A 13,500-nucleotide genomic window follows, 5' to 3' on the forward strand; every position below is an offset into this window, starting at 1 on the left:
CTGTGGACTACGACGGAGGATGAGTGAGCTGCTCAGTAGTTCACTTCACAAAAGCCAATGGAAACACGCCGTCCGATGTGCCAGTGTCGAATGGCCAAGGCCAGTCATTTAGCAGCTCTGCCGGCAATTGGAACTGAGCGATTGGGTCGTCCATCCCGGTCATTGGAGCATGCATAGGCGTAATATTGGATTGCTGGTAGACTCCGGACACTAGGTCGTCTTGGACTGGTGGATTGAGAATCGAGGTCGGCCGCGGTTGTGGTGCAAAGGCAGTAGACGATAGCTTGGTCATCATATATTCGTCGATGCGATTGACTTGTGCTTTAAGGCGCTCGCTTGTGCCAGTGGATCGGCGCAGGCCCGACTCCAATCGATGCAGAAGGTCGGCCATCTCCAACAGGAGGGTGCGGACACGTTGGTAAGACACTTCTGACAGACTGCCTTCCATCACTGAGCCAAGGATATATCCTATCCCACCGAGGTGGTGTAAGAGTGGAGAGCTGATAGCTTTGAGATACTCAACAGGCACCTTGGAGAAGACACTCAAGACCTGACCAGCGACATCGCATTTCTCATCTACTCCTTGCTCCTCATTCGAGGAGAGGACCATCCGCAGCAGCTGGAGAGTCGCTTGGATATTGGCAGACTGGAAGCCGAAAATGTCGTGGGCTAGGTCTCCGGTAACCGGTTGCGTTTCTCGGAACTGGGGAGGTAGCGACGAGTACATGGACAAGACGTGGTCCATGAGCCACGAGCCTGCAGTCTGAGGGGGACGAAATAGCGACCAGACGTCCGCTGTGCCGTTGTTGGGGCGCGGTCGTCGCCTCTGACTATCGAGGGCATGCTCTAGCATACGGTACATATCGGTGATGAAATTCCAGCCACATATCCAATCGTCCGATACGCCAGACGCACCGACCCGCCCGTTCTCCGTAGGCGACACCCCATGGGCGTTTTTCGAGATAAAATCGTCCTTTAGTTCGCCGGGGTAACGGACATTCGACTGCGCCTCGCGGTGGCGAATGATCCCGCCCCAGACGATCGACGAGTACACATCCAATGTGTATATAGACCAGAACTGCAGATTGTTAGTCTTATCAATACGAAAATGAAATCTGGCTTACCATTCGTCGGCGAATCTCGATGGTGACGGGATCCAAATTTTTCGGCCAGAACTTCTCGTCGTGGAGCCCGTCCATTGTTGCCAAGGTGTGATACATGCCCAGGTACTGCTGCATGCCTTGGATCTGTCCATGCTGGATACTGGCAATGCTTAAGATGGCGCACGCTCTCATGTACTCAGTGCCCTTTGCAGCGGCCAAATCGCGGGGGATCGATTCCTTCGCCGCCATGCAGAAAATTTCCGACGGCGGGTTCGCCAGCTGCCTAGAACTCCAGTGAGACGAGTATAAAGCCCCGTCGCGAGCGCGGGCAGATGCCAACGCGCACATTGCCATTGTTGAGGCAAAAAGACCGTCGTCGTGGAGATAGTCCATGCTTTCAAGCGCCTTTGTGAACGTGGGCCAGTGGAACAAGGGGAAGCTAGAGACCGAAGACCGGTTAGCTGCGGAATGCGCGGATCACGGACGGGAAACCGTACATTGGATAGACGATCTCGAAATAGACCTGGGCCAAGTCCCGGATGGTGTCTTGACAGGCAGTCGCGAACGCCTTCCACGGGGCGACCGAGGCACCCTCGCTTGGACCGGCCAGCACTACGGCGCCGGTACCGTTGAGACCATCCCACGAGGCGTTGCTTGGACGAGACTGGTAGGCCGTGCTTGACACTGAGCCTGAGAGCTGTCGAGCAGCATCGTCATCTCGAGGCGCTGGTGTCGGGCCTCCTGGTTGCGCCGACTGGCCGCCGGCGGGACTGGCATTTCTGCGCGCACCACGTCGACGAGCCGGACGGTCATAGGTACAGGGAACATCGAAATCGGCGCAGTTCTGGCAGGGAGCAAGAGGGCCGTTGTTCTTATTACATTTGATGCTCCTTCGATTGCAAAAATCGCCTGCAAAAGGGTCCAGTCAGCCAGTGAACGGTTGTCGCGGACCGCCGCGGAGAGTCGCGGACGACCTGGGGGAAGAGTAGGAGGGGAAACAGACAGGCTTTGGAGATGCGCTGGAACTTCCGCGGGCGCTGTGACATTTCGGGGAGAATGACAGTGCATTGGAAGTGGTCGAGGCAGTCGCCGCATGATATTGTCTTTGCAGAGCCCAGGGAGACAAGGCGTCTTTGAGACGGATTCTGTTGGACGACCTCACGAACGGCAGCGGACATTAAGTGACCTCGGGTATCCGAATTGGGTTAGCCTGTTCAAAATCCATTACTAATTATGTAATACATAAGTCTTCTGTAACAGGAAGGTGCTTATGCTCGTGCTTGGGGCTACCTAAGAAATACCCCAGACCCCACACGCTGAATAACGAACAGGATGTTTAAAGATTGAATATGTCTATAGATTCAAGACGTTTATGAATTCAAGGGTTCTCCGTATAAATTCTAAACGTTTCTATGTTATCACCGATATGACTGTTCTGCATCTAAAGTTGTTAAGGGACGTATTTAGATGGATCTTCCTATCTAGACGTGCCGTACGTACAAGAAGGAATCGCTAAAGAAGAAATGAGAAAGAAGGATTGTTGTTGCAAGGAAGTCTTGTAGGTGGCTCACCGCCTTCAGGACAGCGCAGGCCTTGGCCGAGTCACTAAGGTCTAAGGTCCTTGTATAGGCAAAGGACCCATAACAGTACCCCCCCCTCCCTCTATGTAGGAAGTACAGGTCACAGGGTAGGTCATGTTGCTTTAGCCTTTATATATGCATCTCTGTTTAGTGAGCCGTCCTGAAGTCTATATTGTTTCGTACGATCCAGCCACTCATCCAGAGCTTGTACTTCCTCCAAAGCTGTGGCAGCTTCCCAGGTTGGCTGAGCATAGCCTGACCATTTCACTAGGTATTCCAGCCGGTGACCTCTCCCGTATCTCCTGCGACGTTCGTCCAGGATTTTCTCTACCATGTATTCTTCCTCACCGTTCACCATGATGCTAGGGGGCTGGCTATCATCATTCTTCTGGGAAGGAAGTGGATCTGATGAAGCCAGCCGAAGCAGGTCCACATGGAAGACTGGATGGATCCCTGGGGGTGTATTCAGCCGTACAGCATGACTGCCCACCAGGCCTATAACCTCATACTTGGCGTTCTTCCAGTCAAGTTTCTTACTGGGTCGGTCCGTACGGATGTTCTTCAGACTTAGCCAGACCTTATCTCCCACTTGGTAGTTTGTGGCCGGGCTCCTGTGTTTATTAGCCTGATTCTCTGTATTCTGTTGGGAATAGGCCATGGAGGCTTGAGCCCAGTCTAGGGCTTCCTTAACTTTCCGTACGATGGCTTCCCCTTTCTGGATAGGACTCTTGGTTGGTTCTTCAGCTAGATGCTCTACCTCCTCGGTAGGGGTAAATGGGCTGAGGTTGTAGCCATGGCTTAGATAGAAGGGGCTGACCCCTGTTGCTGTTGATGTACGGCCATTAATTGCCAGCTCTGCAAGTGGAAGTAGCCTGTTCCAGTCCTTCTGGTCATAGCAGGTATACATGCGGAGGTAGGTTTCCACTGTGCTGTTCATTCTCTCTGTTGATCCATCAGTCTGAGGATGATAGGCTGTAGATAGCCGGCGGTTGATCCCTGTCAGGGTACATATGCGGGCCCATGTATCACTTGTAAACTGGCTTCCCCTGTCCGAGGTGATAGCCTTCGGGATCCCGTGTTTGCTTATAAGTACTCGTACGAGTGCCCAGGCCACACTCTCAGAGTCAGTTTCTGACATTCCTTCTAGTATCACACCTTTGGTTAATCGGTCTGTGATAACCATGATGTTTGTACAACCTTCGCTCTCTGGTAGGTCTGTAATGAAATCCATTGAAACCTCCTGCCAGGGACGATCAGGCACAGGGAGGGGCTTTAATAGCCCCCTTCTCTGGTCTCTCCAAGACTTGGTCCTCCCACATATATCACAGTTCCGGACGAATCTTCTGATATCCCGGGACATGTTAGGCCAGAAGTATTCACGGCTAACCAGCAAATATGTTTGCTCTCGGCCAGGATGTCCTGTCAATATAGAGTCATGTGCAGCCTGAATTATACTCGTACGGAGCTGTTCACTATCAGGCACCCACCTCCTCCCACGGAAGAGGATATGGTCTTGGGCGTCCAGCTGGCATTCTGAGATTCCGACTTTCAATTGTAGGTGTGGAGGAAATCTCCTTGCTCCATCTTTCAGGCACAGTACTGCTTCACTATATCTTTCATCCTGTTTGAGTGCCTCCTTCCACATATCACTTTTTTCGTACGGCTCCCATGGTTGCTCTTCAGCCGGTCGGAGGGTGGCAACTACCGTCTTCCCCAAGTGTTTTTCTGTAAAAAGTTGCATCGTACGAGACTTGACCCTGTCATCTTCATCATCAGGCATGTCTTGGTCTCTCCGTGAAAGTGCATCAGCTCTCTGATTGGCTGACCCTTTCCTATATACTAGCTTGAAGTTGAACCGGCTGAGAAATAAGGACCATCGTACGTGTCGTTCTGTCAGCTTCCTTGGGGAGAAGAAGTACTCCAGGTTTTTGTGGTCTGTAATAACTTGGAATTCTCCACATGAGCGCAGTTCAGCATCCCAGGCTTCAAGACATCGTACAATTGCGAGTAGCTCCTTGTCATAGATCTCATAGTTGCATTCAGCTGGAGAATTCCTTTTAGAGAAGTAGGCACATGGGTGCAATTCCCCTTTTTCATTATATTGAGAGAGAACTCCTCCTGTATTATAACCTGAGGAGTCGGTCTCTACTACCGTACGTGTAGGAAGGGTTGAAGGTTGCTAGGACAGGTCCAGTAATAAACTTTTCCTTAAGCAGATCAAAGCTATCCTGGCACTCCTTAGTCCACAAGAAGGGTGTCCCTTTCTTTGTCAAGTTGTTCAGTGGGCGTACGATCCCTGAGAAGTTAGGGATGAACCTTCGGTAGAAGTTGGCAAAGCCCAGGAATCCTCGGACGCCCTTTATAGTAGTAGGGGTTTCCCATTCCTTTATTGCTTTCACCTTCTCCGGGTCCATTTTGATTCCCTTCCCTGCCTGTATTATAAAGCCCAAGTACTTTGTCTCCTTGCACTCAAATTCGCACTTCTTAATATCCAAATATAGGCCTGCTTCTTCCAGTTTCTTCAAGACCATTCGTACGTGCTTCCGGTGCTGGCGGAGGTCCCCATTGGTATAGACAAGCACATCGTCGATATAGGCTGAGCAGAATTCATCTAGATATTCCCGGAGGGTCCAGTTGATGTATTTTTGGAAGGTGCTCGGTGCATTAGCCAACCCAAAAGGGGTGACTAGCCATTCAAAGAGCCCGTATCTCGTACGGAAGGCAGTCATCCATTCCTGGCCTTTGGCTCATGCGGATCTTATGGAAGGCAGCAGACACATCCAGCTTAGTAAACCATCTGGCTTGTCCAATTTGGTTCAGTGTCTCATGGATCAGGGGCAATGGATAGCGGTCCTTCTTGGTAATGGCATTTAGAGCACGGTCAGATCGACGCAGAACCGCAGTCCTCCTCCTGGTTTTCGTACAAAGAGTACTGGGGCTGCAGCTGGGGAATGGCTCACGCGGATAAAGCCTTTCTGTAATAGTTCAGAGAGTGTTTTCCGGAGGACTATTAGTTCTTCCTGGGTCATTGTTGTAAAGGGGGCCCCAGGGGACTTCAGGATCCTTCCCACTCTCCTCCTGTACGAGCTCGATTTTGTGATCAATCCCATCTCCCCGGTGCGGTGGTAGTTCTTCTGCTTTGTCTTGTTCGAAGAGCCTTAGGTATTTCCAGTATTGCCTTGGTAGCTTTGTACGGGGGTCAATATGTCTCTTTGGGGCCAGTGCCTTCTGTATATCTGCCAATCGAGACCGCAAATATCTCAATATCTTGGCCACGGCACCTTTTCCTTTGTATAAATCCTCCCATGGTTGCGGCGGATATCTGTGCTATGTTCAGCTTTGGTAAGGGCCTCTTTGTAGTACTCCATAGACGGACTCCAGTAGTACAGAGGTACAGCCTGCCCCTCTTAGCCTCTAACCTTCCATCATGTTGCTCCAGCCAGGGGAGTCCCAAGATCAAGTCATAGCCCAGGTTATCGGGTATCACATAGAAGTAGGCTCCTTTTTCTGTATGCGCCCCGATGTCTAGCTGAACCCGTACAATCTTATTAATCTCCTCTATATTCCCGGTCACTCCCTTGAAAGGTTTCGGGTGGATAGGTATGGTGGCGTATTTGATGTATCTTGACAAACTTGTCACTGATTACCCCATAGGTCAGGCAGCCTGTATCTATCATTGTACGAGCATTATAGGTATGGTTGACTAGTGCCTCCACCAAGAATGGGGGGGTATTCATGCGCGAGCTGTTGAAATCTTGCCAATCAAGTAGTATTTCTCTAGCTGTATAACCCCTCTGTACGCGACTTTGCACAGAGGTTATTCGTTTTCCGACTCGCTCTCGCTGTAGTCATCCATTTGGTCTTGTTCTTCCTGAACTGTGGCCACCTGCCTAGGGCGCCTGGTAGGTTTTGTAGGGCACTCTTGTATAAAGTGGTCAGGATCACCGCAGCGTAGGCATTTGCCCTCAGACAACCTCTTTTGCTTCTCCTCTGCAGGCGCCTGACTAGCTTTTCTTGGGGTCCTGGTCCCTTTCGTACGGAGGGCCGCGACTTCCTTTTGTAGGGCTGCAATTTGAGCATGGGTGGCTTCCCAGTCCATTTGATCAGGGGTCCCGGTCCGGTCAGAGCCTCCTGCTGGTCTTGTACGAGCGACATGCGTGGGGACAGCAGCGCGAGATCCTTTTCGTGTAAGCCTGGCCACTCTCTGGAGGTTGTGGTTGATTTCGCGCAGTTGATTACAGTAGTTGTCGTACGAATCCTCCTGCCTAATACCAACCATGGCTTTTAGCAACTCAACATTAATGAATCTGTCCAACAAGGCCTTCTTCTGGTTATCATCCCAATTAATCCCTCCAGTATTAAGAAGTTCTTCGTCAAATTCATTCAAGAACTCTTATTCGTCACGTTTCCCTTGCTTCATTGTATTCACTCGTACAAGAGCCTTTCTCTGTCGGTCAGGGTCACCAAAGGCCTTGTCTAGTACCGCGGAGAATTCTGCCCATAGCACGGGAGTCTCAGATTTCTGGCGAGCCAAGAGCCATGGTAGTACACGCTGGCTGGCTTTTCCTCTCAGGCGGCTGTAGGCATAGTAAACTTGTTCCTCCTCTGTAGGGTAGCAGGCGGCGTCGATTGCAAACTTCGTACGAAGGTTCATCTGGAAAGGAGGGTAGTCCTTAGGGTCTTCTCCAGTAAAGGGTTCGACATCCGGGTGACGAGGACGGGGATAGCTTCGTTCGTAGGGGGTGGGCGTTGCGGATGTAACTGTAGTGGTAACTGGTGGATGGTTTCTCAGTTGCGAGTTCCGTACGGCCTGTAGTTCCGCCCGTAAGCTGTTATTCTCTTCTTGGAGCTGTTGTTTCTGAGTCCGCATCTCTGTACGGAGCTCCTGGAGCTGCTGTAGCAACAATGCGACGCTTTCTTCTTCCATTGTCATAGTAAAAGGTCTCCTCATACTATTATTGAGATTGGTCAGCGATTCCTAATGTTAAGGGACGTATTTAGATGGATCTTCCTATCTAGACGTGCCGTACGTACAAGAAGGAATCGCTAAAGAAGAAATGAGAAAGAAGGATTGTTGTTGCAAGGAAGTCTTGTAGGTGGCTCACCGCCTTCAGGACAGCGCAGGCCTTGGCCGAGTCACTAAGGTCTAAGGTCCTTGTATAGGCAAAGGACCCATAACAAAAGTGAACATCAAGAATAAAGCTTTCCTGGTTCAAATATGCCAAGGACTGCAATTTCAGCTGCCCAGAAAATATATATATATATTGACTCCAGCTCCACCTTCATTACCAATAGAAGACAAGTGGCTACAGGCCGAAAATATTGGAAATATTGGAAAAATCGAAAGGATTGGAAATATTGAAAGGATTGAGAATATTGAAAATATTTATTCATTAGTCATTTATCATATCGAGCCTATTTTTTTACCACTTATTGTCAAACACCTTCCCGTCTACATAGTTGATTAATTCGCTGACTGGCTTCAAGTGATCGCGGCCAGCGCCAAAAAGCATGCCCTGCCGCATTACCTTGCGGTAGTTCTTGCCCGGAGACACTTTGCCCAGGACGTATTCTTGACGCGTCTCTACACGCGTCGGCACTGGAATAGAACGGCCAACGATAGCCTCCATGCCCTGCCAGGCGAAGGTGATGGCCTCCTTGGCGCCAGCAGGGATACCGGCCTCGTCGAGCATCATGATCTTAGCGTTGGGGTAGTGCTGCTGGATGTACTTGGTGATGTTGGGGTTGTAGGCGCCTCCTCCGCACATGAAGATCTCCTCGATCTCTAGGCCTTCAGGGGCGTAGCGGCGGTAGTGGTCGACGATTGCCTGTGCGGTGACTCGGGTGATTGTCGCGACGACATCGTCAGGGGTCAGGCCCTTGCTTTCAGCCTTGCGGATCAGGTCCAAGGCCAAGGTATCCCGGAAGACCTCGCGGCCGGTAGTCTTGGGCGGGTCGAGCTTGAAGTAGGGGTGGTTCTGGATGAACTCGTCGACGAGCTCCTGGTCGACGGTGCCGCGAGCGCCCATCTCGCCGTCCTTGTCGTACTCGCGCTCGCCGTTGGTGTAGTGGCGGACCACGGCATCGATGAACACGTTGCCGGGACCGGTGTCAAAGTCGTAGCAGGCATCGACGCCGCCGTGCGAGTCAGGAGGGATGAAGCAGACGTTGGCAATGCCGCCGATGTTCTGGCACGCCCGAAGCTTGGTCGGGTGGTGCAGAACCAGCGCATCAAAGAAAGCGATGAGCGGTGCACCTTGACGACCGGCGGCCTGGTCGCTGACTCGGAAGTCTGTCACGGAAGTGATACCAGTGCGCGAGGCGAGGAACGAGCCTTCGGCCATAGTCAAGGCGCTTCGCACTTCATTCGCCTCGGGCATCGACAGAAGCCAGATGGTCTGTCCATGAGACCCAATGACATCGATGGAGGAGATATCCACCTTGTAGTCTGCACAGAACTGCTTGACCGCGGCGGCGAATGTCTCTCCTAGGATGACATTGACCTCAGATAGCTCTGAGGGCGAAGTCTTGTTGTGCAGGATGATGTTCATCACCCGCTTCTTGATCGTCTGCTCAAGCGGGATTTCTCCATACTGCGCGCGTGAGTGTCCTTTCACGTAGAGTATACTAGCATTGTACATACCTTGAGCAGCTCAAAGTGCATGGGAGACTCTGGAGTCTCCTGCCGGAAGCGACACAGAGCACAGTCGATGCCATCCTGTCCAAGTTAGGGTTGCCGCGCATCTTTTAAAGAGCAGAACAAACTCACCATCGAGGTGCCGCTGTTCAAGCCCAGCACCGTGATGTCGAGAGCATGGTTTTTGGGAGTTTCGTTGGCCATTGCGAATGCGATGGGAGTCTGCGGTCGTATGATGTGCCGAGCATAATCGGACAGCTGGAACGGCTCAATCATATATCGGAGGCAGACTCGGGCGCCTTATCGGCAACACGCTTGAATCGAGGAGCCGGCGCTGGGCCCAGAACGCCGGAACAGGAGCCGATCAGCTCTGTTGGATGTGTAAATGGGTAAACGCCTAAATGGCTAAATTCTTCCAAGGATTACTGGGTGGGCAGGGGGAGTGCTCCACCAATGCGGAACAGAATCCTCAGTTTCTGCACCACACTTCTGGAGTTCGGGCGTTTCTGTGGAGGCGGAGCACTTATGGGCTAGTAATTGCCTCATGAACGCTTCCCCGGGTTTTATAGAGTGCAACAACCCCGGGCTTTGGCCTGTCTTTTTTCCCAAATCTTCTTCTTTGGTGGTCAACCATCATGGCATACACCACGCTCTGGAGGCGCTTGTCGCCTCGCCAGCTCAATGTCGCCGTCCAGGTCTTCTCGCTCATCTGCATCTTCTTCGAGGGTTACGACCAAGGTGTTATGGGCGGCGTTAACGCCGCGCCGTACTATGTCACCGAAGTCGGAATCGGCAAGCCGGATGGCACTGTGACTGACACTACCCATCAAGGAGGCATTGTCAGTATCTACTACCTTGGCTGTATCTTTGGCTGTTTCGCTGGAGGCTGGCTGGCTGATCGCATTGGGCGTATCAATGGACTGTTTATCGGTGCCGTCTTCGCGGTCATTGGAGGTGCTCTCCAGGCAGCGATTCAAAGCTCAGATTTCATGCTCGTCGCCAGAGTCGTGACGGGCGTTGGCACTGGAGGTACGTATCTCATCTCTCCCTACGCACTGCTAGTTATGGGCCTGTGCTGATCGAACAGCGCTGACTGGCATTACGCCGGTTCTGGTATCAGAAACCTCGTCTGCCGACCACCGTGGCGGATTCTTGGGCTATGTTTTCATTGCCAACTGTATGTTCCTCGCCTGAATTTCCCCTTGTTCTCGACGCACCGCATACTGATCCTGCAGACCTGGGAATCTCGGTTGCGTACTGGCTATCGTTCGGCTTGGCCTTCATCAATAACGGATACTCTGATATCAGGTGGCGGTTCCTGCTTGCCTTCCAGTGCGTTCCAGCGATCTTGCTGGTCTTCTTCATCAAGATGCTCCCTGATTCTCCGCGATACTATGCCTCTGTTGGTCGTAATGAGGAGGCCCGTGATATGTTGACAAGGCTGCGAAGCCACAAAGCAAGTCAGGCCGAGATCGAGCAGGAGTACATGGAGATTGTAGCCGTGGCCCAAGACAGCAAGCCCAGTTCGCCGATCCAGTTTATCAAGATCTTGATAGGCAAGAGCGGGCGGCCGGGAAGCAATCTCAGCCGACGGGCCTGGTTGTGTGTGTGGCTTCAGATTATGGCTTCGTGGACCGGTATCACGGTATGAGAATCCTACCCGGTCGTATCGTTCTAGCTAAACCGCGTCAGGCTGTCACGGCATACTCGCCCACTCTCCTCAGTCAAGCTGGATACAGCAGCCTGACCCAAAACGGCCTCGCAGGAGGTCTCAACACGATTGGTATTGTTGGAACCATCATCAGCGCGCAGATCGTGGACCGAATCGGTCGAAGAATGTGCTTGATGCTCGGTGCTCTGAGTCTCTTCATCGTTGAAGTTATCGTAAGTTTGCCCCTTTTATCAGAATAGACCCTTACTGATCCGCTAAGGCCGGCTCTGTCTATGAAGCCTCCCTTCACAACCCAGAAAAAGCGGCTGACTACGCGCCCGCTGCAGTCGCAATGCTCTTCCTGTTCAACCTTGCCTATGCCTCGACTTGGGGCACCGTGGCATTCCTCGTTCCAACCGAGATATTCCCGTCTGACCTCCGTGCCCAGGGCAACGGGTTCGGCATTACCGGGTGGGCCATTGGCGTCGGGATGACCACCTTGGTGAACCCGATCATGTTTGCCAGCCTGAAAAGCCGAAGCTACTTCCTTTTGGCCGGGTTCAATCTCCTGTGGATTCCGATCGTGTATCTGTTCTACCCTGAGACCCGTAACCGGTCGCTCGAGTCCATTGACGCTTTGTTCTCGACGCCAAGTCCGTTCTATTGGGAAATGGAGCGCGCGTATCGTTTGCACAGCGATGTTCTTGCCGAGAGAGGCGCTACCACGTTTAAGGACGACGGTCCCAAGGTGGAGGATGCCCAGTCCGGCTCGACACAAGAGTAGGTGGAGCCGAGGGTATGGTATTGTACGGATTTCGATATAATTGGTTATTCTGGGAGGCATAGTGTATTTACTACTGGGATTTAGTTATGAGGGAACGCGGGGTTAGTTAGGACACACACTATGCTGGCAAATCCCGGGAGCTAATATCTAGCGGAGCTGTAGCTAATTTTCCTTTTTTTTTTTTTCTCTTTTGCCACTTGTGCTAGTGCCTAACACGCTATGCCATCGGTCTGGTAGCCCGTAAATTGTCCCACATCCACACTATCCACACTATACTAAGGGGCGCTATAGCCGCCGACACAGCCCCAAGACGGTAGCCAACACTGTAAGAATGCGATATGAATCCCTCGAGCCGGAGTCAGATGATATTAGCCTGTATCATAAACAATCGGCGTCGCGCATCCGTAGTTTGACGTTCCGATATTTTCGAACACCTTCATAAGAGTGTACCCCATATCAGTCAGGGCAACTACTACCATAGGGTTGACCGTTGAGCGGATGTACGCCACAGTTTGGGGCGTTATCCTGCACTAGCACCAGCAGCTCCCTCGCCATGAGCATCTGATTAATGAGAAATTGTAACGGGCGTAGGCAGTATTATTTTTAACTGGCTGTCCTGTATAAACGAGTATCACAAGCTTAGAGAAACAAATAAAAGACAGAAACATGAACCTTCTCTCCTCCCTTTTATCAATTTTTCTGAACATACGTCAACACTCTTTGACTTTTCCAACCTTGGTTCAGACAGATGTAACCTTGTTTAGACCTTTGGTTGAGGGCATTGCCGATAACGAAGACCCAGGCCATAGCCTGTGACAGAAATTGGCGCTCTGGGCGGAAGTTCGCGGACCTGGAACTGTCGTTTACTTAGGCTGAAGCCAGGCGCAATATCCATTGTGAGTCGATGACAGATGAAGGCATTGACCGGCCGGTCCTTGCTTCATTCAAGATCCCTAGGAGCTGTATATATAATTGATCTCAATGGGATAAATGTGTATACTTGAAGCAGAGAGTGATTACTGACATCACGCGTGGGATAGGAATGAAATATAAAGAATAATAAGTAGGCTGTTAAATCTTGCCGTACTAGAGAGCTATTGTTGTTCAACCAGATCGGAATGTAAGTAAAGGAATTGTCATGTTCTCTTTACTATGTCTAGATAATAGAGACCAACTCAGTCAAAGGCCGGTGATTTTCTTTCCAAAGAAAACAAAGATTATATCATCAGTACAAGACGTCAAAAGCGGCCTTCTACCCCGTCCGACCATAGTCTCTTCATATCTACTCCGGACAAGAATGCCTATATGTTATGGGCTATAAATGTCAATCAATATCTTTCAGGTAAAAGGTGCTTGGTGCATTAATAAGGGCGGATCATGGCGCATTTCGTAGCTGTCTCGACTAATACTCCCTAGTTCCTAGTAAGCCATCTAGGAAAGGAACACAAAAAGTAACGTTTTCAGTACCGCTGTGGAAGTAAGGCCTTTTCTTTGAGTGGAGCTTATGAAGCAGAAGAGCGCGTAAAGCGAACGCATACCTCTTGAACACATGCGGCCACCATATCGCCTCGCGGAACCAGACCTCTAGACCACCAGCGCAAAATTGTTGATAAACCCCGGGCTTACAAATTCTCTCCTTCTCTAAGCACAACTGTTCGTTTCCGCACCCCTTCTGGGTAGTGGAAGAGAATAGTATTGTTCAGACTGGCTGCCATTGCCATCTTGGTGCCGAACGATTGACCCGG

General features: G+C 51.2%; 4 protein-coding genes across 4 annotated transcripts, besides 1 other annotated feature; 1 reads left to right on the top strand and 3 right to left on the bottom strand.

Annotated features, from left to right (window-relative positions):
• Nucleotides 1–13,500: part of a sequence feature (contig 1.59 1..177453(-1)) that runs on past both edges of the window.
• ANIA_03501 (putative C6 transcription factor) lies at nt 41–2,149 on the bottom strand (the record flags this gene model as incomplete). The annotated part of the gene is made up of 4 exons (XM_050611526.1): nt 41–1,078; nt 1,125–1,542; nt 1,601–2,012; nt 2,107–2,149. The coding sequence occupies 4 exons, from the start codon at nt 2,147–2,149 to the stop codon at nt 41–43; spliced, it is 1,911 nt and encodes a 636-aa protein (XP_050467548.1).
• On the bottom strand, nt 5,378–7,827 carry ANIA_03500 (uncharacterized protein; the record flags this gene model as incomplete). The annotated part of the gene is made up of 6 exons (XM_656012.2): nt 7,718–7,827; nt 7,119–7,635; nt 6,722–7,073; nt 6,103–6,322; nt 5,692–6,005; nt 5,378–5,658 (listed from the first exon to the last, which is right to left on the bottom strand). Exons 2-6 carry the CDS (start codon nt 7,632–7,634, stop codon nt 5,378–5,380), a joined length of 1,683 nt encoding a protein of 560 aa, XP_661104.2. The 5' UTR covers nt 7,635; nt 7,718–7,827.
• ANIA_03499 (UPF0075 domain protein) lies at nt 8,107–9,524 on the bottom strand (the record flags this gene model as incomplete). Its single annotated transcript, XM_656011.1, has 3 exons — nt 8,107–9,276; nt 9,327–9,401; nt 9,453–9,524. 3 exons carry the CDS (start codon nt 9,522–9,524, stop codon nt 8,107–8,109), a joined length of 1,317 nt encoding a protein of 438 aa, XP_661103.1.
• ANIA_03498 (putative MFS sugar transporter) lies at nt 9,956–12,948 on the top strand (the record flags this gene model as incomplete). Its single annotated transcript, XM_656010.1, has 9 exons — nt 9,956–10,349; nt 10,408–10,497; nt 10,556–10,965; nt 11,013–11,204; nt 11,252–11,751; nt 12,047–12,080; nt 12,627–12,651; nt 12,868–12,875; nt 12,916–12,948. The coding sequence occupies 9 exons, from the start codon at nt 9,956–9,958 to the stop codon at nt 12,946–12,948; spliced, it is 1,686 nt and encodes a 561-aa protein (XP_661102.1).

This window comes from Aspergillus nidulans, chromosome II, assembly GCF_000011425.1.
Source record: "Aspergillus nidulans FGSC A4 chromosome II".
In the NCBI taxonomy this organism is placed as follows: Eukaryota; Fungi; Ascomycota; class Eurotiomycetes; order Eurotiales; family Aspergillaceae; genus Aspergillus; species Aspergillus nidulans.